Source organism: Leptodactylus fuscus, chromosome 3 (genome assembly GCF_031893055.1).
Source record: "Leptodactylus fuscus isolate aLepFus1 chromosome 3, aLepFus1.hap2, whole genome shotgun sequence".
NCBI classification, from domain to species: Eukaryota; Metazoa; Chordata; class Amphibia; order Anura; family Leptodactylidae; genus Leptodactylus; species Leptodactylus fuscus.
Genome location: NC_134267.1, coordinates 171,750,058 through 171,776,057, shown reverse-complemented (window position 1 = coordinate 171,776,057; position 26,000 = coordinate 171,750,058). Strand labels below are relative to the sequence as shown.

The 26,000-nt window shown below is 41.5% G+C and overlaps 1 protein-coding gene across 1 annotated transcript; it reads left to right on the top strand.

Annotated features, from left to right (window-relative positions):
- Positions 1 to 245: 245 nt before the first annotated feature.
- Positions 246 to 25,872, top strand: GMPS (guanine monophosphate synthase). The gene is made up of 16 exons (XM_075268763.1): positions 246 to 376; positions 7,168 to 7,349; positions 9,127 to 9,241; positions 11,506 to 11,603; positions 11,853 to 11,956; positions 13,518 to 13,711; positions 13,826 to 13,991; positions 15,202 to 15,353; positions 15,889 to 16,062; positions 16,364 to 16,469; positions 16,694 to 16,809; positions 17,460 to 17,585; positions 18,244 to 18,359; positions 18,496 to 18,626; positions 21,547 to 21,719; positions 25,280 to 25,872. The coding sequence occupies exons 1-16, from the start codon at positions 350 to 352 to the stop codon at positions 25,379 to 25,381; spliced, it is 2,082 nt and encodes a 693-aa protein (XP_075124864.1). The 5' UTR covers positions 246 to 349; the 3' UTR covers positions 25,382 to 25,872.
- The last annotated feature ends 128 nt before the right edge of the window (positions 25,873 to 26,000 follow it).

Below are 26,000 nucleotides of genomic sequence, written 5' to 3'. Positions count from 1 at the left end.
GGGCACGCACTTACGTGTATTAGCAATGTTGACCGATACGGTGACGACTGTCAAGCATGAATCGCTGGGATTATGAAGAACAGAGATAACTTTATACCGAGCCTCGCTGTGGTTGTATAAGACGTGACTTCTCCGGAATAGCGAAGTGGGTTCCCTCCCAAACCCAATATGGCGCCTTGAACGTCAGTCTTGGGTATTTCGTCTGCTCTACAGCTCCACCTAGTGGACGACTATCAGGAGGCGGGGAGACTGCGGATCACACACACTCTCTACCACCATTCTATCCGGCGCCAAAGCCGAGCTCTCTGAGAGACATCCCCCAGACCTGCCGCTCACGCCGCGGCTACTCATGGCTCTATGTAACGGAGACTCCAAGGTCAGTGACGAACTAGGGCGGGGTAGACACTGAGGATGACAGATGAGGGCAGTGCTGAGCCGGGGGTCAGAAGCCCCCTAGCCGAGGCCTTGTCTTGTATCAGTTGACAGTGCCGGGGGTGACGGTGTGGGTCCAGAAAGAATGGGCTGTGCCTCCAGCTGGTACTGCCTGTATCCTCTGGCTAGCACAGCCTGTGTGCGCTGTTACCTCAGGAGACTATGGCCAGCACTGCCGCGGGCTCCTGTGTGCCCGGACTGGGCTCATCTGCTGCCACACGTGGGGACCACATTGTCATGTGTGCAGTGCTCCCCCTGTGCGGCTACTGCTGGCCCCCTACACTAGTCTTATTTATGGGAAATGGGTTGAGTTATATTATTATAGATAGAATTCATACTATACTTTTATACATTATGTTTGGTTACAGAGAATGAGATGAGCTTTGGCTTTAGTGGATTATATGTGAGGCTGCCCAAACACAGAAGACAACAAGTTAGCCAAAATGGCAGCTTTTGAGCAACCAAATTTAACACAAACCAATCTACTATCATTTTGAGCTGCCCCTCCTCCGATCTGCCATGCTGATGGTTGGATTGTGTATGTGTATATGGAAGTTGCTTTCACTCTGTTGTGTATGTTTTCCATGTACGGCACATGCACAGTTTCATGATTTACATGCACAACATGAGGTGTAAGTTCTACGTCCTCTATATGTATAAATATGCGCGTGCATGGAACGGTGCCGCAGACTTTAGTACATGCAGGTGCAGATTTTGAAGCAACTTTTTTTTATATAATACATGACAGAAAAATAAAGAAAAATTGACTTTCTGTGCATTTAAAATCTGCTCCAGAGTTAAAATTTCTGCACAGGAAAAAATCCACATCATGTGTATGAGAAATTACCCATAATGCTAATGGATCATAGCGCGCTGTTTTACATATTGAAATCCACGTGTAAAATCTGCACATAATCCTGACTGTGTGTATGTACCTGTATGGTTGGCAGTCCCATCAGAAGAGCTAGTCTAAAGCCTGGTTCACACAGCATTGTAACGCCATGTACTGTCCTCTATATCACTTGTACAGGACTTCTGAAGTATCGGCCATCTCATTTTTTTCTCATTATCAATGCCCGGGAGCAGATGCTGTTAAAATATTGCGGCCAGTCACCCACACGTATGGAGTGGCTGGTGCTGTCCTGTGTACAACCCTTTGTTGTAGGTACATTGAGACATTCACACGGTGCGATCCATTTGTGAGATAAGATGTGGCAGAAGTCTGACCTCAGACTACGGGTTATCTGTGGCTGCCAGTACTCTGATACTCTGACGCGCTAATAGACGGCGTGACTAGACTTCTTTTTAACCCCATTCAGTTGATCCGTTTGGGTTGGGCATCTGTATCTTTAGGACTGTGCTCGTGTGTAGTCTTTGGTATTCAGTGCTAATGTGTAGTTTCCTGGCATATAGGAGTGATATTGTGGCGCACATCTGTTGCAAAGTGCTTCTGTGCACCAAAAGAGCAACACATCTACTATTCTGTGTCTCACTTGGCGCATTGTGTGAATGTAGACGAATTGAGGTGGGGTACCACAACCCAAGATTTGTATTATAACTCAGGCCAGTTCTCTGGTTATACTACATCTAGTGAAAACTGAAAATGAAGCCAGTGCTTGCTGTTTATTACAGTATCGTCCTACATATGTGTGGTATATGGTGTATATAATCCCTGGGGGCTGTGAGCTGTTCACTGATGCTCTAGCTGTGTGGCACTGCTTATGTGGACCCTCCATCAGTGACCATATTGTGATGGCAGCACTGCACAACCACAACAGATTGATGTCTTCCACACCCATCTGCAGTAAGGATGTTTATTGACTCTTGTAAGTCATCTGATGGTCCCTCTGGGAAATATGTTCCTTGATATTGGAGTCTATACTGAATTGAACTACATTTCCAAGAGAACATAGTGGTAAGATGTCTGTACTGGATGCCTCGTCTTGCTGCAGACATAATCCAGCACCATTAGCACCGGGGTGAAGGTTGCGGTACACAGATGTTGAGAATGGCGGTGGGCTTTCCAATGCAGCTTTCAGTTGCCGTTCAGTGGCCTCCATGGCAAGATTGAGCAGAGCGCTTATTTTTTCAATATTCTGTTCTGATTTATGACTCTCATTGAAAACAACAGAAGGCAGAATTTGGCACTGATGTTAAGGCAGAATCCACCTCAAAATCAACGCCAGGTTACGCCATATGGACATTTCTAAATGGGGTGTTCACACTGTTGTTGCGAATGTCCATAGCTGTCTTATGTTATAGGATGACAGCAACGGACATTAAACTGTCACAGACTGATAGACAGCTAACATCTGTCTTGTTTGTTTACTTTTGTAATGGAAGATAAAGGGTCAGTGCACACAGAATATTTTTTGTGCTGATTTTGACTCTGAATCCGCCTCAAAATCGGCCTCCAAAAAGCCTCCCAAAAGAACTCTATTGGAGGCTGATACTGAGGCGGATTCAGCGTCAAAATCAGCACCAAAAAACTCCATATGCACTGACCCAAAGTTGTGCATGTAGGATTTTATCTTGGGGTAAAAAAGTAAACCAACATGACAGAAGATTCTGTCATGTTGTTTACATTAGTGTCAGTGGGAAAGTTTAATGTCTGTTGCTGTCATTCTATGATGGAAGACAGCAACGGTAGTGTGAATGCCCTCTAGGAAGTAGAATTACAAGTGTCTTCAATTTTACTGGACTTTTGTTTTTTTTTTCTTTTTTGGGGTCCGAAACAAAATTCGCACTCAAAATGAGTCCTGTCTTCAGAAAGTTTGGGAGCCACCTGTTTAAAGCATAGGTCTATGCTTGGTGCATATTTATATATTGCTGTTGGAATTGTTCCCTGTATGTGTGCCCATTGCCTTTAGTAGTTTTTATGAACAAGGAATGTCCCTTGGTTTCCATTGTTCTTTATTGCGGTACAGGTAGTCCTCGACTTACGACGTTGATCCGTTCCTACGCGGCATCGGAAACATACGTAACTGTACCATGTACAGTACAGTCTTCCTCGGTTCCGAGCCGCTGCACACTAAATCACGTACTGTACAGGGAGAGCTGGCAGCTTGCGTTTATGCGGGAGCGGACTTTTTCTCATAGGAATGCATTGACCAGCGTTGATTGGCCAGTGTACAGCATTCGGCCAATCAACACTGGGGGTCTGTGAGGAGGCGGAGTCTAAGATCGGACCACAATGGAGACTGCTGTGATCCGATCTTAGACTCCGCCTCCTCACAGACGAGCCTCCGGCAGAACCAGTGTTGATTGGCCGAATGCTGTACACTGGTCAATCAACACTGGTCAATGCATTTCTATGAGAAAAAGTCCGCTGCCGCATAATCGCAAGCTGCCAGCTCTCCTGACTAGCAAGGACGAGCCTGCTGTGTGTATAGCATTCGGCAAATCAATGCTGGTTCTGAATCGAATCTTTACTGTGAATAGCGATAGTATTCGAATGAGTACTTGATCGAATACTACTCGCTCATCTCTAGTCGTGACCACGAAACGTAACCCGAGGACTACCTGTAGTGACTGGTAGCAATTGCAGGAGTATTAAAGGAATATTCCATTCAGTTGTTGGCTGAAGATGATCCTACGCTTGGTTGGGGCTTCATGGTGGTATATTGCATATTATTTTGCATCCCAAGCCTCACATGCTGCTTTTCATCCATGTTTAGAAGTCAGCACTTAGAGAGGTGCTTTAAGTAGGTTTTTGCGATATTCACAAGGATTCCAACACTATTACATTACATATATGTATAATAATAATACATTTTGTATAGCGCCAACATATTCCGCAGCGCTGTACAATTTGTAGGGTTCAAATGCAGACAGAAAGATACATTACAAAGAAAGTCATTTCACACAATGGGACTGAGGGCCCTGCTCACAAGAGCTTACAATCTGAGGTAGAGGGGGTGACACAAGAGGTAGCAGGGGCGATATTGCTTATGCAGAGGTCAGACACTTTTGTAATAGAGGTGACTGTCATTACACAAACATAAGACTTTATGAGCCGTCACTAGTCGTGTCCTGTAACATGTGGATGGAGCTTGGACCTATAAAGTTAGCATGAGATGATATCGTATCATGTGGGGAAATGTGGGAGCGGGGACAGAGGAGGGTTAAGGGTTTACGTTAGACATTGTGATAGGCTTGTCTGAAAAGATGTGTCTTTAGTTTGCGTTTGAAACTGTAGAAATTGGGAGTTAATCTGATTGTCCGGGGTAGAGCATTCCAGAGAAGTGGTGCAGCTCAGGAGAAGTCTTGTATACGAGCATGGGAGGTTCTAATGATAGAGGATGTAAGTGTTAGGTCATTGAGTGAACGCAGAGTACGGGTTGGGCGGTAGACAGAGATGAGGGAGGAAATGTATGGAGGTGCGGCATTATGGAGAGCCTTGTGGATGAGGGGGATAACTTTATATTTTATTCTATAATGAATAGGCAGCCAATGTAGCGACTGGCACAGACCAGAGGCATGGTGGTCACAACATAAAGGATTGCAGTACAATTTAGCAGCATGAAAATCGCACATGTTCTAATGCCTTCAGAAAGCGTCCTCTCCGGTGATCAGCTGATAACGTCTTAAAGGGATTGTCTGACGATTAAAAAAAAAAAAAAAAAAAATTCAGTACAGACTGTATTAGTTTTACGCAGAAGCAGTACTTGCTTCACGTCTCTCCTTCTGATCTGATGGTGCCCAGACCCCTGCCAGTCTCTGTTCACAGGCTGAGGCCGATCACTGCTTTCCTGTGTGTTTAGAGGGTTTGGGAAGTAGAGACCAGAGGGGGGACCTAGACAGCTACAAGGCGGGAGTGGTAGGGAATTGGTGAGGTACCACTACTTTTATTTATTTACCCATTCTCAGCCTTTTCTAAATGTATATTACCCACCGACAAAACCTTTAACTACAAGTGAGTTATACGGTATAGTGTAGACTTATTTGGCATGTACTGAGTTTCTGTGGATAAGACTGCTTTCTCTCCCAAGCAATTATTTATAACCCATGTCTCCTGTGGAGCTTAGAAAATAAACCTGTCATATAGTTGCTATGGGCAGCAAAGACAGCTTAGATACAAAGGCACTGTCATGGAGATTTATCAAAACCAGAGCAAGGCAGATGTTCAGCAGTTGCCCATAGCAACCAATCAGGTTGCTGCTATCATCTTCTAGTGGACCTCTGGAAAATGTAAGATGGAACCTGATTGGTCGCTTTTCCACAACCGCTTCTCTTCTGCTTTGCAGGAGTTTTGACGAATTTTTCTTCATGTCTTAATTTGGTCCATGAACTTTAATCTTGGACACCCTGTTGTGCCTGAGACTCCGAAGTAGATGTGAACCTAGCCTGATACCTTCATAAATTGCTGACAACCATAGTCAGACAGAAGCTGCAAATCTGTAATTTAGTATAAAGCTAGTGATTGAATACCTATGAAAATAAGTGTACCAAGCGATACAACAAATTACCTATACAATATTATTAGGTGTATAATATTATTAAAATACTAAGTCAATTTGATGCCAAGTTTTTTCTCACAACTTTGAAGGGGCGTTCACGCTTGACATTGATTTCGCCGAAATTGCACAAAAACCAATTTGGGACGCCTTGCACACGGTCACTTTAAAACCCCATTCATTTTAATGTTTTTTTAAAGCAAACGGCAGGTATTTGTATGCAGCCTCTCTCCCATAAAACCACTTTACCGCCTGCAGAACTTTGCGTCTGTGCAAAAAAAAAAGAAGCAGTTTCACGGCGGAGAGGCTGCAGACGGATACCTGCCCTTTGCTTTAAAAACCCATTGAACTGAATGGGTTTTTAAACTGACCGTGTGCAAGCCGTCCCCAATTGGTTTTTGTGCAATTTCAGCAGATTCACGCGGGCGGACAGCAGTTGCAAGTGCGAACACCCCCTGAGTCTGAAACAGAAGCACATGGTATACAGTTACATACATGGCACCCAAGCAGATCCGTACGTTCAGTCTGTGACTTGCTTGCCCAGAACAAAAGCCATAATCTAGTTGGTTACCATTGTCAACAGACTTAATAGTTAAGTTTTTATGCCCGTAGCCCACAATATTTGGCAAATCCTGAGCTTTGCCCTCTTCAATACTTTCTCTTTTAACTGATATAAGCTCCTTACATGACTCATATGCCACACATAAGATTAACCGCAGGTTACACTCACAGTTATCTAGTGTGTGACCATCTTTGGATGTCTCGTGTCTAAGTGAATGACTCTTATTGCAAAGACATTGGGTACAGCGGTCTTGTGATTTTTAGCCGTGAAACCTATTTAGATAATTTCGTTGGTAAATGAATGCGTTATTTGGGCTCACATGGCCTGGCCATGGTTCCTCATCCTCCTGAAGCCTCTGCTTTTAATTCAATTTCTCCACACTACGACTTGTCCTCCATAGGTTTCTGATTCATTCATTCATATGTCTAGTGGTCACGTGTCTGCAGATATAGCCTGTATTCCGGTCATAGAGCATAGTAATCTCCTGACTCTTCGCCTTATCTTACCAGTCTTCTTCCTAAAACGCCAGCTTAGCTGTTCCTGTAGCTGTCTACTAAATATTATCAGACAGTTATGGCCAAGGTAAAACAAATAATTTTGTAATTTTCTTTTTTCCCCTTGATATTTATAATTATTTTTTTTTACCATCCTCCTGTTTCATATGAATAAATTACCGTAATTCTACTAATTTTATTTATTTATTTTTTCTGTATTTAGCTTGCCAAGTCCGGAACAGATGTAAAGGATGGACAGCATCACTACGAGGGGGCGGTGGTGATTCTCGATGCTGGTGCACAGTATGGGAAAGTCATTGACCGCCGGGTGCGAGAGTTCTTTGTGCAGTCTGAAATCTATCCACTGGAAACGCCAGCCTTTGCTATACGAGAGCAGGGATTCCGGTAAGGGGCCGCTGTGGCACTCTGTGACCTTCTCTAGTGTGCTGTGGCTTTGCTTTATTGCTATCTATAAGTCTGGGTGGTTTTTCTCACAACCTTGAAATGTTTGTCTGTAATTGTTTGCAGGATGCCGGAGTTATGCAGACATAATAGCTTTCACACAGACATAATGCTAAGTTTATATGTGTTTGTGAAAATCTTTCTTAGATTTTCTAAGAATTCCCTAGTATAATATTGTTGGTAGTGTTCACTTTATATGTAATAATATGAGACTGCTGTAACCTTATTAGCCGCAAGGATACTGGAAAATTCCATTTCTCACTCTCATGACAAAAATTGCATTCAGGTAATCTAGTTTGCAGTAAAAGTAGACAGGTTATATAATCACATCACTTCTGCTTATGGAGGAGATCACTGATAATTACATATTGCTAAGTTGCTTTATTTCCTGTTCTAATGTGACTCCAAGTCAGTTGTCAGTGGCTTGATGCAATTTTTTGTTCCCTTGGAGAGCTGCTTCCAAAAAAAGTCTCTCGAAAGTATTTTGACCGTTTAAAGAATAAACGTTACTGGAGGCACATGCTTTATTAAAGTAAGAGTCCACATCTAAGATCCAGCACTATGTCTGGGTAGATCTGGTCATCTCCCTGATGTCTGGCACCAGAAAGTGGTGACTAAGGGGACCACCTTATATCATCTGTGCTTTATCGCCAGTTGTATGCTGAGCCAGTTTTACACACTTGTATTTCCTCTGTGAATTGTGGGCTTTATGTTGCTACGTTTCCCAGAGCAAACAGCAGCGACTAAGCACCTGGACTCAAAGTGTTCTAGTTACCCTGTCTCCCCATGGGACTACTGTCTTGGATTTTAGACATATTTTCAGTACACAGTTGCTCATGATGCAGGGACTCCTAGCATCATAGATGACTATGCTTGGTGACTGAGTTCTTGCTAAGTGTTTTTAAACTTAGAAATATGGTTGACATACTGTCCAGCCCTAAGCCTTTATGTTGCATCTTTAAATAAGGCATGTCTTGAAGTCATAGTCACCGACTAAATTATACTGCTGAGTCCAACAACCAGCACACATTGTCTGTTAATATCCGCAATGGTTAAAGGGGTTGTCCAGTTTCAGACAAGCCGTGCACCTGTATGTCCATCACATGACCATGGACTATGTCACATGATCTTGGACTGATTTTTATCCAACAGAAGAAAACTTTGAATGACAGCATGCAATGATCTAGAAAACCATGAGGAAATTGATACAGGAAATATGTTGGACAATTGTATAACTTTTCATTAGATAATATGTACGGTATTTTCTGGAACTGGACAACGCATTTAAAGTGGATCTTTCACAGTCCCCAGTACCCGTGGTTTTATTTGCCGCTGGAAAGCTGACTTCAGTGCACTGTACATGTCCGGGTGCCAGAGAGATCCCTTCACCATTGAAGGGCCAGCCATAATTCTCAGTCATGGGGGGGAGGGATGTGTTTCTTGCTGCTCAGCGATAATACTAGGCAGTAAGATCTGCCCTTCTGACAGTGGGGAGATATCTGTGCCGAAATTAACGGCACTGATCTCTCCTGCACCCGGACGCACGTTGGGAAAGCTTTCTAACGGTATATAGTACCACAGGTGCCAGAGGACATGATGGGTCCTCTTTAAGTATGCTGACTAGCAGGCTCATGGCATTGACTTTGATCAGTTTATACAGTATTATGGGTGATATGTGAATAAAATTATATTTTTGAACACTAGTTTTTTATTCTTGTAGAGCTATCATTATATCAGGAGGACCAAACTCTGTATATGCTGAAGATGCTCCATGGTTTGACTCGGCTATTTTTACCATTGGCAAGCCAGTGCTTGGGATCTGCTATGGCATGCAGGTAGGTTGTAAATGACTTGTCTTATGATTGCTTAGGGGAGCTTTTCTTAGCTGGAGGTTATACGTAGTGGAAATGGGTGTTATATTCCTGTCTAGAGTCACTACAGTTACATTGGCACCGTGCAATATTGCCAGATCAGGTTTGAGTTTTACTGTTTCTTATGTGTTCAGACTTTGCAATGCCTTTTTGCTAATTGTTCCCAGTACATGCGGTATACTTGTTATGACCAGCTCCTATTTAACAGACAAAAATAACATATACCATTGGGTGCATATACAGCAGCATCAGTTCAGAAAGTCTTCCTATGTATACCTTCCTCAAACATTGCAAAATGCTGTTTGAAAGCATCCTAAACTTATTGCTCCCAAAATTGTACAGATGGTTTAGATCCAGTGCATGGCATATGAGCTGCAAAAAGTGGAAGCAGTGTCCTGCCTAAATAATTGATACTGCATCTGCTGGCTTCACAAAGAAATAGTTGTCACCAAGAAAGACTCTTTATTTTAAAGAGGTCTTTCTTAAACAACATATCCCCAGAGTAGTTGTGAAGGATACTGCCTTACCATAGCCCCTTTGGCACACCTGGTGATCACCCTTCTTTCTTACTTTCCACTCATGCCCCACAGTGTGCCCGGGTCTTATAGGATAATACAAAACAAGCTTTATTAACCAGAGTGGTCTGTAATAGCCACGAAAAGGAACAATACCAACATGAGCCTGTATTTGGTTCGCTGGGGCCTTGCTTTCAGGCCTCAGTGCACACACTTTGGTCAGTAAGGAGCTTCAGTCTGCTCACAGGGCGTCCAGATTCAAAATTACCTCTGTCTCCATAGGTGAGACAATATAACTCTCCCCAGTCTCCTACCATAGTGATGTCATTAGGGATCGAAGTCCCACCCTCCATCCTTGAATCCAAATAACTAAGAACAGTCATAATTCCTTCCCAGATGATAATAGTGTCAGGCCAGTGGTATGATGGGGTTTGTGGTGAGATCCCCATCCTATAGACTCCAAGGATGACACCCCAATCTCCTTTGGGTAATAAGTTCAGTGTCTGGACCTCTTCCTTGCTCTCAACACTAGCGAGTTAGGACTTTGAGCGTTCAAGTCCGCCTGACACACCCGAGGAATTTAACGGTGCAACTCTGGCATGTCCTCCTAGACAAATATTATCAGAAAACCATATTCCCTTTGAAGATGGACTTGAAGACAACCTGTCTGGGTTATGTGTATTCAGTGGCATTTCAATATACAACTCCAGGGTGGCCTCCTGCTGGAATAATGAGGTTAGCACACAGACACAGACTTCACACTGTGTATGAGGGGTCTGCAAAGCTGATAACTTGCCAGGGCAAAATACATAATCGTAAAATACATAGCTGGCAGTCTCTTACCCTCACAAGGGTGTAAATGCTTGATCTCTTTGGGTCTGATTGCTGTGATTCCCACAGTTTCTAATACGTGGATATCCTGTGTTAATGGAGTAATAGTCCAAATATGGTTCTGGAGATATTATCAATCCTTAAGGAGAGATCACCTTCACAGGTGTATGGAGACTTACAAAAGCCGTTTTCGCTCCACTGAGGGATTATGGGAAAAATACGCAAATCTGTTTTCCAAGATATAAATAGATGCCTCTGCTTGCTACCCTCTTAAACATCAGGCATGACTTTTTCATCAAGCCTTGATGCTATGATGCGAGGTTTATCCAAACCAGTAGATCTATTTCAAAAGGAACAGAACCCCAGCTGTGAACAGCGCTGTTTCGATCTGGTTGGATCTCATCAGCACAGTGTAGGGAAAACTGGTTTGGCAGAGATGAGAGACTTCTACACCAGGTTCTGGGGATATTTATCACTCTTTAAGGAGAGATCACCTTCACTAGTGTATGGCAAACACATACATTACATGTTTATGGGAAATTTTCCATTTAAGAGCCATTCTAAGTGTCTTGTTGACACTAACCTACAGGGTGTAGTAGTACCCACAAAATGCTACACTAAAGTTCTGATCAGTGTGCCTGCAAAGGAAATGAAAAGGCTTCTTAAGGGATCCATTGCTCTTTTGTAAAGGTTGGAGCAGAGCCATCAGATGATCTTTACCAGCCATCTGAGAGGAGCGTACTCTGCGTTCAGGACATACTGCCCCCTCCTTCATCAATACTATGCTGGGGTGCTTCTAATAGATTCTAAGATGGGTCTTTTTGCTAGTATGTTTTTCTTACCTCATATACATCTACACCCAATGTTTCATATTCTTTCCAGATGATGAATAAAGTATTTGGAGGAACTGTCCATAAGAAGAATGTAAGGGAAGATGGAGTTTTCAACATCAGTATCGACAATACATGTTCTCTGTTCAGGTAAGAGATGAGCTATTGAGGCTGGGTCTCTAAATTTATAGTAAATGTAACATAATATCTGAGAATATATTTATGACTTATGTTCTATGTGTTTCATGCGTTGTATTCCTTTTCTATGTAAGCATAGATCTCCTACTTTCTTGCACACTGTTTGACCAGGTTCTCAGTCGCAGTGATGTTATCTCCTTGCTTATTAGGTTTCGGATAGACTGTGTTTGCTCTTGTAATAGTTCTGAACTTTGCTTCCAGGGGGCTGCAGAAGGAGGAGGTTGTATTGCTGACACATGGAGACAGTGTGGACAAGGTAGCTGATGGATTTAAGGTTGTTGCACAATCTGGAAATATAGTAGCAGGTATATATATATTAAATTCTACATGTGGTCATGTGAATATCGGTAGCCTTCAAATGAACCCCTCTCTCGTACATGTATGTCTATTTATAGTAACCTCTCTCACACTATCTCTTATTTCTACTGTCCGTATATAGAGAAACTATAGCCAGATCATTTTTTACTTGGTATAAATGCTAAGTGCAAAGGATTGGAGCTTCTAAATTTATTTGAAATATGTTTATAGTTAAAGGCCACCAAAAGCTTTGTTTGCTATAGTGTAATGTATTCCAGCACGCATTACTATCCCCCAATAAATGCAAGATAAAAGGATAATCATTACTTGATAATAAAGAAGAGTACAGCACATCTACAGCACAGAGTACATCTAAAAGGAAGTTTGTCACCAGAACCCAGCATATCAATAGTCACAAAAATACATAGGTTATTGTCACCTGAATCAAATAGTGTGTTCTCCTTGGGAATTGATGCCTCTATTGGCTGAGATATTGCTGTTTTTCAGTATGCATAGGAGCTCTTTGGAGCAATGGGGTATTGCCACTCATCTCTTTGGAGTAATGAAAACACCATTGTTGCTCCGAATAGTTAATTTGCATACTGACAAAACAGCAATCTCAGCAGTGGAGGCAACCAACTCAAACTTGGTAGGGTCACCTGAATCAAACAATGTTTTCCCCTTGTCTCCTTTTGTTGGAAATGCTGTCTTTACGTCGGAGACTCCACAAGGGGAAACAGTGTTTGATGCCGTTGACCCTAACCTATCTAACTACAGTGACAAGACTCCCTTTTAAAGAGGACCTTTCATGGGTACAGGCACTGGCAGTTTTATATACTGCTGGAAAGCCGACAGTGCACTGCAATTCAGTACACTGTCTGCTTTCCCGATCTGTGCCCCGGGTAAAGAACTATCGGTACCATAGCTCTTTACAGTCAGAAGGGCGTTCCTGACAGTCATTTAGGAACGCCCTTCTGCACAGCAGTGCCTATAGTGCTGTACTGTGTGAGCGGGGAGGAACGCCCCCTCCCTTCCTGATAATACTCGTCTATGGATGAGTACTGTGAGCAGAGGGAGAGGGTCGTTCCTCCCCACTCACACTGTACAGCGCAATAGGCGCTGCTGTGGAGAAGGACGTTCCAGACAGACTATCAGGAACGCCCCTCTGACTGTGAAGAGCTACGGTACCGGGACCGATAGCTCTTCACCCAGGGCACAGATCGGGAAAGCCGACAGTGCGCTGAATTCAGATTGTATCATATTCCGCCTGGGAGCACATTATCCACCTCCCCTGGTATTTCTTGGCAACGTTTCCCTGGTCCCTCACCAGTCTCTGCAGACCCAGCCTAAACACATAACCACCGCAGCTAATATGCAGTGCTCACATGGGGTGACACATCATTGGAGGTGAGGTGTACAACCAAAATTTTAGTTTTATTGTTTGTCTTTTCCTGTAGCTTTCTGTACGTTTACAGTTCTTAATCACATAAGGCGGCACAACGTCTATTGGTACCTTGAAGAAAATAAGAAAGTTAACATTTGGTTTTTTTTTATTGTTTTTTTTTAAAGCAATAGCAAACGAATCCAAAAAGCTGTATGGGGTACAATTCCACCCAGAAGTTGGGCTAACTGTGAACGGCAAAGTCATGTTAAAGAATTTCTTGTATGATGTGGCTGGCTGTAGCGGCACTTTCACAGTTCAGAATAGAGAGATTGAATGTATTCGGGATATTAAGGAGAAAGTCGGTTCATCAAAGGTCTTGGTGAGTAAGAAATGCACGCTTCATATCATAGTAATGGCAGGGCATGAACAGGTTAATAGGTGCTCAGCACAATAGAAAGTTGATTGAAAAGGTTTTGCTGTAATTTGCTTTCAGGTACTGTTGAGTGGGGGAGTAGACTCTACAGTCTGCACAGCTCTGCTGAACAAAGCCTTAAACCAAGATCAAGTTATTGCAGTTCATATAGACAATGGATTCATGCGGAAAAGAGAAAGTCAGTCTGTGGAGGAAGCCTTGAAAAAGCTGGGAATCCAAGTTAAAGGTTTGTTTTTTTCCGTGTCAAACTCTGTTTTTCATATAGTTGGAGGGAGGTGGGGCTGTTGCACCAAATATACATTGGGGCCGACTTATGAAGATTAGCGTATCACACACCATTTTTTAAAAAAGGCCCAGACTGTCACAGGAAGTTATTGATATATCGCCTGCACATCTCTGTGACATACTAGGAATCTACACTAGTTAAAAACTGGTGTAGATTTCCATTATAACTCCACTGGGTTATTTTAATCCAAAGTATTCAGTTCCACAAATATTCATATATTGTGGCTTGGAATGGGCAAGAAAGGATGTATGTGTGCTGCAATATCATCCCTCTATGCCAGAAACTGACCTAGAGGGATAGATAATTGTCTGACATTGTTATGTTTACCTTGGTCCATCTACCGGCACGTTGTTTCCTTGTCAAGTATGTACCTACAACGACACTTAGAACTCCTGATGCGGATGTAGAGAGTCGAATCCCCAATGAGCAAATATTGTTAGCCTATGCTAATGATGGGTCATCTACTTCCCAATCCCAGAAAATCCCATTATCTCAGTCTGTTTTCATTTACTGCACACATCTTGAAGCAGCAGTGATGGCAGAGACTATGGATACAGGGGTAGTCCTGCTAACAAGTATTAATTTACTGGTAGAGCATTTTAAATGTAGCAATTTTTCAACAGAGATCATACTTGTCTTCAGTGATGTCATCAGATAACCTTGCCCATTAAATATGGTGACCGTATGCTGACTTCCCAATAAGGCTAGGGCTATACTGATACTTGTAACATTGCGCGTTGAATTTTAAAGAAATGAAAAGCTACCATCTAAGAGTATTTTCACATGGCAAAAACCTTTTCCACCGTGTGACTTCTCTGCGCGGCTAGCCACAATGGGATGCCGATGCAGTGCATTGGCATCCCGCTCCTGATTAGGCCTGAATGAATAGGCCTAATCAGGAGGGTGTCTCGAGCCGTGGACGTCGCGGCTGACTCAGCTTCGGGAAGATAGGACATGTCGCTTCTTTTACCCGCTATCAGGGAAATAAAAGCGGGAGACTCCCATTGAAATGAATGGGAGGCCTTTTTGCAGGTGGATTCAAAATCCACCTGCAAAAAACTCCGTGTGAACATATACCCTAAAGGAATCCCGTACTTTGCATGCAATACAATGTCATGCAGCTGTCACTTATAATCTGTTTTCTTCACAGTTGTGAATGCGGCACATTCATTTTACAATGGTACAACAACGTTGCCAATATCTGATGAGGACAGAACACCACGTAAAAGAATTAGCAAAACCCTTAACATGACAACAAATCCAGAAGAAAAGAGGAAAATTATCGGTGACACCTTTGTAAAGGTATGTGTGTGCTGGCAGGCTTTGGAATAAGACTTATCGATAGGTATCGTAAAGGGTTTGTCCAGAATTGAATTATATGTAGTCTGGAGGACACCCCGCTCCTAAATGGAGGGGAGGATGTGCAGGCATGTCGCTATACATATATAATCCAGGGTATGCACTGCCACTACCCTTGCTTCAGTGGCAGACCACTTGTATCGTCTGCTCTCCTAACACACACAGCTCTCTTGCAGTCATATACAGTATGCTGCAGTAATAACCTGACTGGTGAGCACCGGGTCCTGTAATTGGATACAGCAGTCGTGGGGGTGCATTGACATGATTGCAGCTGAAAAATGAGACTGAAGGCCCCACTGATGGAATGAAGGGGGGGGGGGGGGGGAGTGACGCTTCTTTTGGTATTTATTTTTAAAAGTCGTGCCTGCCTCGAACTGATTTTATTTTTGGTACTGAAAACCCTTTTTCAAGTATTTGAAACTGTTAACAGATTTGCGTATTCTTGTACACTAACACATAAATACTTCTTTGCTTCTAGATTGCCAATGAAGTTATTGGGGAAATGAACCTTAACCCTGATGAAGTTTTCCTTGCACAAGGCACATTACGACCGGATCTGATTGAAAGTGCCTCTCTTATTGCTAGCGTTAAAGCTGAAGTTATTAAAACACATCACAATGATACAGAGCTTATCAGGAAGCTGAGAGAAGAGGTAGGGCCTTGGATTTTACAATAAGTTAGTTTCCAAGCAAGTCATGGTAGTGTATTGTAAAACTGGCACCTAATGTGAAAGTAAGCACTGACCATTGCCTGTAAGTAGGCTATTGGTCTGTGAACAGATGTGGCTTCAAGTAGACATTGCTGCTGGAGCAGGCGCCATCTTTTAAATACCTAACTTGTTTTGTTTTGGTGTGTTGTTTTTTTTGTTTGTTTGTTGTTTTTTTTTTTTTAATTTTAGTCCAAATCTTTACATCTTAGTCATGATAACCATTCCTTATGTTTGTTTCATTTAGGGAAAAGTAATAGAGCCATTAAAAGATTTTCACAAGGATGAAGTTCGTATATTAGGAAGAGAACTTGGGCTTCCTGAAGAGCTTGTAAGCAGACATCCTTTCCCAGGTAAAAGAACACAAGTATCACTTTGACATTTTATCAGTAGAGCATTGTGAGTAACATTCTGCCTTGTTGTGTTGCAGTGAGTTAAGACGGTGATCTCCAACTTTCTAGATATGACTCACAGGGCTTATGTTTGTCCCAGGGAGTTGCAGCTTTATTACAGAAATCTAATGTCAAGGAGACTGTGACTATTCTTCTGGACTGTCTAACCTTCTCCCTCCCTTTAGGTCCAGGCTTAGCAATTCGTGTTATATGTGCTGAAGAGCCTTACGTCTGCAAAGACTTTGCCGAAACCAACAACATTTTAAAAATAGTTGCAGATTATTCAGCAAGTGTTAAAAAGGTATGTTTATATTTTTCCATCGTCCTTTTTAATTGATAAGGTATTTGCTTTCCTGTTTCGCTTGTTAAAACTTACCTCCAACTTTGTAAAACAATTTTTCATAAATGAATTGTACAGGTGAATGTAATGTATGTAAGGGTGCTTTCACATACTCCAGCGTGGTTCACACAAGCCAGAGGGAGACTGATGCCAGAATGGGCCCATAGTTTTCTACGGTATTGGATCTGGCAGAAGAGCGGCCTGCTTAAGTGAAGAAGAAAACTTAAATAAGAGATATAACAAAGTTTACGTTCCCATGTATGATTTTTTTTTTTTTTACAATTGGAGGTACACTTTAAGTTTCTACTTCAGTAGTAAAACTTTGAGTTTCTTGGGGGGGGGGAAACATAATGACTATAAACAATGTATAATCAGGAGTAAGATCATGGGATAGTTAGGATAAGAGTTGGCAAGTATCGGGCTGCTGCTTCTTCAGTGTTTGAGAAACATTGACTTTGTCTGTACATAAATATGGAGGCCTTTGATGCTTCAAACCAGCACATTCTAGTGAATCAAAGCAAAAATGTTCCTGAGCTCCCTATTAATTACACCTCCCTATGTGTGATAATGGCATGCTGCGCTTCTCATGAACCTGCCATTATCCCTTGCAGCCTCACACCCTCCTTCAAAGAGTCAAAGCTTGTACAACAGAAGAGGACCAGGAGAAACTGATGCACATCACTAGTCTACATTCACTGAATGCCTTCTTGTTACCTATTAAAACTGTTGGAGTGCAGGTGAGTAGCTTTATTTCTGCCATTATCTTAGGATTTATATTTTGGGTTTAGGTATAAAGCTGCCATTTGAGAGTTCTGTAATATTGTACACCGTAACTGATCACCTCTTAGAAATGTAAAAGAAAATAGTGTTTGATTTTAGAGTTAAAAATAAACAATTAGATGAAATTGCCTTACTTAAAGGGGGTTTCCAGCATTCTAATATTGTTGAGCTGTCCTTAGGATATCCGTATTAGATCAGTGGGCGTCCAATACCTGGCACCCACATGATGAACTATTGTTTGAGAGAGCACTTCATCCTTTTCAATGCATACAAAGCACAGTGTTTATTTTATGGAAAATGTGCAATCCAGTTCTGTGCAAGTTTTCTGGCATAAAAAGTTGCAAATTTTTGATCCGTGTCCAGCATAAGATTTCCCTGAAGGGTAAAACGGAGTTGGCAAGAGGATCATGGCCCAAAGAGTTTTTTTTAACTATAATCTATGTAAATGTAAATACAGATCCACACTGACTCCTAGCTAGTGTAGATTGACTGTTCTGGCTAATGAATGAGCCATAACAGGCAATAAATGTTCATAAATTTTACCTCACTCCAGCACTACTTTTTTGCTTCTGTCGCTGAACAGAATTGGTTACAAATGTTGTTGTTCTCTTGTAGGGTGACTGTCGCTCTTACAGCTATGTTTGTGGTATCTCCAGTAAAGATGCCCCACACTGGGAGTCTCTCATGTACTTGGCCAGACTAATTCCTCGAATGTGTCACAACATTAACAGGTAAATAACTTTCACATAATGGCAAGTTGTGTAGTCTGTCCTCTGTGAATATCTTTGCATTTTGTTTATCACTGTATACCATCTGGATCTTGTGAAATAGCTGGAACTTAATTTTGTACTATTTTATATCTTTCAGAGTCGTATATGTATTTGGACCACCTGTGAAAGAACCCCCCACTGATGTTACTCCTACCTTTTTAACAACCGGCGTGCTCAGTACATTACGGCAAGCTGACTTTGAGGCACATAACATTTTAAGAGAGTCTGGTAAGAATGAAATTGTGGAATTTTTGTAGGTTTTATTCTATAGTTATCCCCTATGCTTTCTGTATTGAAAAGGTCTCAGACTTTGAGTTTGTGACCTTTTTAAATGCCTGTGACGTTTTCCGAATAGGTGTAGCTGATGACTGACGTCTATGCCATCTAGTGTCCTAGATTTTAGTATTGGCACATGGACTGCTGGAGGATGCACCTAATTTAGGAGGGGGCCTGTGCCTCATCATAAATTAGACGCATTCTTTTCTGGCTCAAGGGTTATCGGTGTTGACTTGGGAACACTCCTCAAGACCCCACCCCACCCCGCGTGCTCGCAATTGAACCTATGCTGAAAAGACACTCTTTGGGCATAAGTCACGAACACAATACTTTTATGGACGTTTTCAGCAAATATATATATTTAACACTGGGGAACAGCAATTTTGTTGTCTTAAATCTGTGACTTGTTTTCAACTAACTTTTGGATACAAAAATAACCACAGTTTTTATCTATCACGCCAATTTTTTAAGCTACAGGATACTCTCAAAAGTCATACAAATTGTTCATATAAAGGAAAATAAAGTAAAAACTTACCAAATATACAGTTTACAAAAAATAATTTTCATACAATGGTTATAATAGTTACGTCAAGTTAAATTGTGTTCATATAGTGTTTTTTTTTTTTTTTTTTTTATCGGAACGGTAATTGCATATCAAGGTACAAATTTTCGCTTATAGCTTTTTCTGGAGTGTTTAATCTGTGGACATTCTCGCTTGATGCTCCAACAATAGTCGGCCATCATATGTACAGCCCCTCTACCTTGATACCGTGCCTCCATGACTTCAAATCTTGGTGGAATCGCTCACCCTGCTCATCAGTTACTGCACCAAGATTTTCTGGGAAGTTAGCAAGATGGCTATGTAAAAAATGCAGTTTGATGTTGCAACCTAGCAGTATGAAGCTCTCCAAGAGTTGCTGGATGATTTCGGCGTAATTCGGTTCTTGTGTATTTCCAAGAAAGTCTTTAACAATGTTTTGAATGCCAAGCAAGCATTCTTTTGAATTTCTGGCATTGTTCCGATGAAATGTTCATCTTTAACAAGCTTCCGAATCTGTAGAACAGCAAAAATGCCAACATGAGATACCTGAAACAGTCTCCTTCAATTGGCAAAGCTTTAACGAATTGCTTCATGAGACCCAATTTTATATGCAGAGGTGGAAATATAATGTTCTGTGTTTCGACAAGTGGCTGATGTAGAATGTTTGGATCACCAGGTTTCAGGTCTGATTTTGGCAGCCAATTTGACTGCACCCTATGCTTCTCACGAGCTCTGCTGTCCCACATCCACAAAAAGCAGGGATACTTGGTATATCCGCATGGCTGGCCAAGAAGGAGGCAGACCATTTTAAGGTCATTGCAACAAATCGATGACCCTCTTTATCTTCATATTCTTCACTCAAAGGAACTGAATGGGCTTTCGGGACTGAACCAAATAAATTTCCATTGTGGAGGAGAGCAACACTTCAAGCTGCGTGTTGACCGATCAATAAGCAATCGGAATTCAGTTGTGGTATAGGCTGAAATTCCCAACTCTTCCATTAAACCATGTATGTTATGGATATTCACAAATCTATCATCACTTCGAAAGTATTGTAGAAACGCACTTTCTCTTGATCGAAAATAGGATAGGATGACGTTAGCTCCCTTTTTCAAGCAAGTTTTTCTTGTGCAGACTTGATGCTGAGAGCTCTGAAGTTTTTTTTTTTTTTTTTTTTGGATAGTCCCAAATCTCGTACCAAATCATTTAACTCGTGCTGCTCAAATCTCTTACGAAAGGAAACCTCTTCAATTTCAAAATCTTCATTGTCGGGGTCGCTTTGATTCCCGTATTTCCAAAGAGGGTAATTCATTGAAAGCAGACACTGGAATTTCGGCTGAATGAGGCTCTGGGTGTATAGCTGATGGTAAACTAGGATACTCTATTTTACATTTGTTTTTCTTGTTATATCCTGACTTTTTCACTATACAAAAGTAATAATCATTTAAATGATCTCTGGTCTCTCTCCAAATCATAGATATACCAAATGGAAGTTTGTCATGTGTTCCCTTAGTCCACATCTGTAAAGTCTCAACACACTGCTTACACAGTTTGTGAGGGGCCCATGATTTATCTTCATCACCAATTTTCACTTTAAAATAGACAAAATAGACTTGCCTGACAAACGTACTGATCTTTGTCCTTTGACTGGGAATTGTAAAACTGCCACATATATAACAAAACAAATCAGGGCTGTTTAAGCACTTACAACGTGACCTAGCAGAGGTAGACATAAGGAAAAGTTTCAGTTCAAACACTAAACACTGCTAACCTTGTATATAAACAAGAACTCCGACTCCATGTTGGAATGTGCTGCACTATTTCAGTGCGACACACGTCTTGCTACAGTATCTCAGGCGTAACTGAACAAGTCCAGACAAGTATAAAGCTGTTCTCCAATGCGTCATTCACCCGTCGCCCATCGGAGAAGGTTTGTGTCAGCTAATAGGAGCGCAATAGTGCTTGCTATGATCCATGCTCGATTCCACGGAGAGCAGGCACGTTCTCATAAGATGTAGAGGGAAAAAAACTTGACGTGGTAGAAGAAAACTAACTACAGCAGCATGCCTAATAAACTATAAAACGGCTCAAAAATCAAACTCAACAGAAATTGTTACAGATTGATCCCCAGTGTAATAAATACTTGAGTTAGCGGAAGGAATAATATGTAGTATGTGATGTGAAAAATGCCATAAAAATGTGACTTTGGATTGTGTCTAATTTAATTGGGCTGTGCTTTTAAGGACCATCCCAGTTTTTTTTTTTTGTTTGTTTTTTTTTAACCCATGTAGCTTTGTACCTATTGTTTATTTTGTATTTTTTTTCACCTAGGTTATGCCAGCAAGATAAGCCAGATGCCTGTCATATTGACACCATTACATTTTGATCGAGATCCTTTACAAAAACAGCCGTCATGTCAGCGGTCTGTGGTTATCCGCACTTTTATCACCAGCGATTTTATGACTGGCATTGCTGCTACTCCAGGCAATGAGATTCCAGAAGAGGTATTGTGGTTTTGTTTTGTTTTTTTCATTTAGGATTGTTCTCTGAATATGGAACCGCTTTAATGTGCTCTGTGTAGAACAATTTTTCAAATGACTTTGGCTAACAATTATTAGTTTATGACCATCCTGTAACGTCCAATTTTCACCTTCAAGTGCTGGAAGTGATGTATTTTAAAGAGGATCTTTCATGACTTTGGGCTCAGGCAGTTCTATATACTGCTGGAAAGCCGACAGTGCGCTGAATTCAGTTAACTGACGGCTTTCCCGATCTGTGCCCCCGGTAAAGAGCTTTCGGTCCTGGTACCGTAGCTCTTTACAGTCAGAAGGGCGTTTCTGACAGTCAGGTATGTCCTTCTGCACAGCAGCGCCTATCGCGCTGTACATTGTGCGTGGGGAGGAACGCCCCCTACCTCTGCTCACAGTGCTCGTCCATAGACGAGTATTATCAGGAGGGGAGGGGGGCGTTCCTCCCTGGTCTCAGAGCACAGCGCTATAGGCGCTGCTGTGTAGAAGGACGTTCCTGACAGACTGTAAAGAGCTACGGTATCGGCACTGAAAGCTCTTTACCCTGGGCACAGATTGGGAAAGCGCACTCAGCGCACTGTCAGCTTTCCAGCAGTATATAGAACTGCCTGTGCCCAAAGTCATGAAAGGTCCTCTTTAAGACTACGAATGTGGATTTTCCGGGATGATTGTAAAGCTGCTCAGTGTTGGGTGTAAAATAAGAGATACCCACCTGCCTCCAGCCCTTTGTTCTGGCCCAAACAAACTGCCCAGGTCAGAAGTGCAGAGAGACTCAGGTGACCTCTACGACCAATCTCTAACCTCAGTGGTTACATGTTGCGTACTGGTTATAACAGTACTGTTTCAATACGTTTGTTTTACATCCAGAAACAAAAACACTTTGGTCTTGCATCAGACCTTCTTCACTTTATCGTATGCAGTCAGGAATAAGGAGCAGAATAAGTCATGGTGATGTAGAGTAGTTGAAAAGGACCAGCAAGAGAGTGCCAGAGTTTTCTTTATACATTGTAACTCAGATTGAGCCCCAGTCTGAGCACCACTAGACTACAGTTTCATTCCTGGTACACTACATTGGCTGCAGTGGTCATCTGAGTCTTTAGAGAGTGTGTACAGCAGATAGAACGGGAGACATTACCGAGGACCTGAGGATAGGTGAATATCACTTTTTTCATTTTACATCACCCTTGGGCCCTCGATGAGTTTTGCATTGATCCCTTAAAAACCTCTCGCAGCACTTTTGACCCCTTGAAACTGCTGTCCATGCACTATAATGTACAGTGAGAGCATTATAAATATGCCAGAGGCGTTGGTCATGCAGGTTACATGACCAATAAATCCATGTTTTAATAGCCTGCAATCGCAAGTATACCACAAAGAAAAAAACAGCGTCAAGTGCTAATAGTGTGATATTGAACCAGCTCTGGTCCAGTCAAGTGTCTTTATTTGAACATAACACACTACGGATATCAATTTTATACACTTGAAAAAGGGCTTGTAGTGTGTTATGTTCAAATAAAGACACTTTACTGGACCAGTGCTAGTTCCCCCGTGTTTTTGGTGGTGATTACCCCATTACTTCAATTGCAAGTGTCCAGTAAGCAGCCCCTTCATATGCAGTGCCCAGAGCTTTTTGCATTGAATGCTCCACAGCCCCTCCCCTCTGCAATGAATAATGGCTCTAGTGCTTTCCTGATAGCATTCAATATAGAGTCCATAGCATCGCACATAAAGGGGCCATCTTATGGGTGCTTATTTTATATAATGGAGACAGGGACATTAAAATGTTCTCTATAAAGCATTGTCAACAATTTTGCAGAGTCAGCAGTGTGGACAGACTCCATTTACAAAGTGTTACTTCATTTAAAAATTGATTTAGTTTATGACGTTCCAGTGTTTAGTTAAATGTCCCTTATATTTCTCATCGACTATGCTCATTGGGTCATAAAGACTATGCTCATTGAGACAGTATGCCACATGGCTGTATTGTATAATGGCAATTTGACATTACATCACTGTGGATGCGGCAATTTGAATGGCAATAATATTTCTAGATATTTAACCCCTTAAGGACCAGGCCATTTTTTGGTTTCGCACTTTCGTTTTTCCCTCCTCACATTTCAAGAGCCATAACTTTTTCATTTTTCAGTTCACAGAGTCACATGATGGCTTATTGTTTGCGGGACAAATTGTACTTTGTAATGGCATCATTCAATATGCTGTGCAATGTACTGGGAAGCTGGAAAAAAAATTCAGAATGAGGTGTAATTGGAGAAAAAATGCATTTGCGCCATTTTCTTATGGGTTTAATTTTTACAGCGTTCACTGTTTGGTACAAATGACATGTTACCTGTGTTCTACGTGTCAGTACGAATGCGGTGATACCAAATTTATATAGTATTTGAAATGTTTTGATACTTTTAAAAAAATGATAAACTTTGCAAAATAGAAAAAAAATTTGGTGTCATCATGTTCTAACACCTGTAACTTTTTCATATTTCCATGTATGGAGCTGGTTGTGGTGTCTTTTTATGCGGGACAAGATGACGTTTCTATTGATACCATTTGGGGAAAGATCTGATGGTTTGATCACTTTTTATTCAATTTTTTATAGGAGGCAAAGTGTTGAAAAAAACGCTTTTTGGCTGTTTTTATTTTTTTTGCCGCTACGCCGTTCGCAGTACGGGATAAATGTTTTAATATTCTAATAGTTCGGGCATTTTGGAGCGCAGGGATACCTAATATGTTTATGTTTAATGTTCTTTAATTACTTTTATAGCTAATCTAGGGAAAGGGGGGTGATTTGAACTTTTATATTTTTTTTATTTTTTTAATACTTTTAAAAACTTTTTTTTTTCTTCTGTTACATTTATGATCAGACCCCTTAGGTACCTTGAAACCTAGGGGGTCTGATCGCTCATACTATTCACTGCAATACTACAGTATTGCAGTGAATAGGAAAATCGCAGCACTTCTATTAGACGATGCCTCTGGCATCGTCTAATAGATCTAGTGCACAGACAAGCCTGGAAGCCTTCAATAGGCTTCCGGCTGTCATAGCAACCGATCACCGCCCTCATGTGACGTTCAGGAGGGCGGCGATCGGCGAAACATGGCGGCGCCCATGCCGCCTGCGCTGTTTACACGCTGCGGTCGCGTTTGACCGCAGTGTGTAAAGGGTTAACAGCAGCGATCGGCTCGGGCACCGACCGCTGCTGTTATTGGCAGGTCCTGGCTGTATTATACAGCCGGCATCTGCCGTGTATGGAGCGAGCTCAGTGTCTGAGCTCGCTCCATACATCCCCATGCGACCCATGACGTACAGTTACGTCAAGGGTCGCTAAGGGGTTAAAAAAAAATATATATAGTTTGTGTGTGTGTGTGTGTATATATATATATATATATATATATATATATATATATATATATATATATATATATATATATATATTCCTATTTATAAATTGTCATTTTGAAGACTTATTTTTCCCCCCCAAGTTTTGACTATTTTTGATAGTTTACATCTTTACTATTTGTAGGTTGTTTTGAAAATGGTGACTGAAATCAAGAAGATCCCAGGAATTTCTCGAGTAATGTACGATTTGACATCAAAGCCACCAGGAACTACTGAATGGGAGTAATGAAATGTGTTTTAATCTGATGTATAAAGTACTGTGTGCAGCTTGAAATTCTATCAGAAACCATTCCCAGTGTTGACATGCAGTACTGTTGTTCAGTTGACTGGAGCTGCTACTGTACATGACATCTGATTCCGTTCTCAGAGCCTGCACCTAAACTAAAGTCTTGTTGCATTAATGGTGCAGAGGACTTGTACGGGTAACAATAATGGCAGCAATTGCCTGAGTGCAAACAACTCATTCTGCTTTGCCTTTTGTCTTACGGAATCCACCTGTTCCTTTTCCATGTGTTTCTGTTGTTGACCTTTTATTGTTTTTTTGTTTTTCTGTTTATTTTACCTTTTTGTTTTTCTTTTGTAAAATGTACAAAAAGGCAGTTCATTTATATACGTTTATCAATACCATTGTAATAGCCCAATAATGTAAAATGATTAACTGATGTGACCAACTGCTTTTGAACAGATTTATTATAAATAAATATTTTGCCAAATTGAGTCGCTTATGTCTGAGAAATTGTTAACACCGTCTTGTGAGTTGGTGAGATTACCTATTGAAAGATGATAAAAGAAGCCAATATAACTAAGGCTGGGTTCACATCTGCATCAAAGACTCTGTTCGGAGT

Bases quoted from the DNA above. Each gene is read 5' to 3' on its own strand.
- GMPS (XM_075268763.1), top strand. From the start codon at position 350: ATGGCTCTATGTAACGGAGACTCCAAG. The intron at 13,992-15,201 runs GTTTGTTTTTTT...TTTTCTTCACAG, and splicing joins GCTGGGAATCCAAGTTAAAG to TTGTGAATGCGGCACATTCA. The intron at 15,354-15,888 runs GTATGTGTGTGC...CTTTGCTTCTAG, and splicing joins TCGGTGACACCTTTGTAAAG to ATTGCCAATGAAGTTATTGG.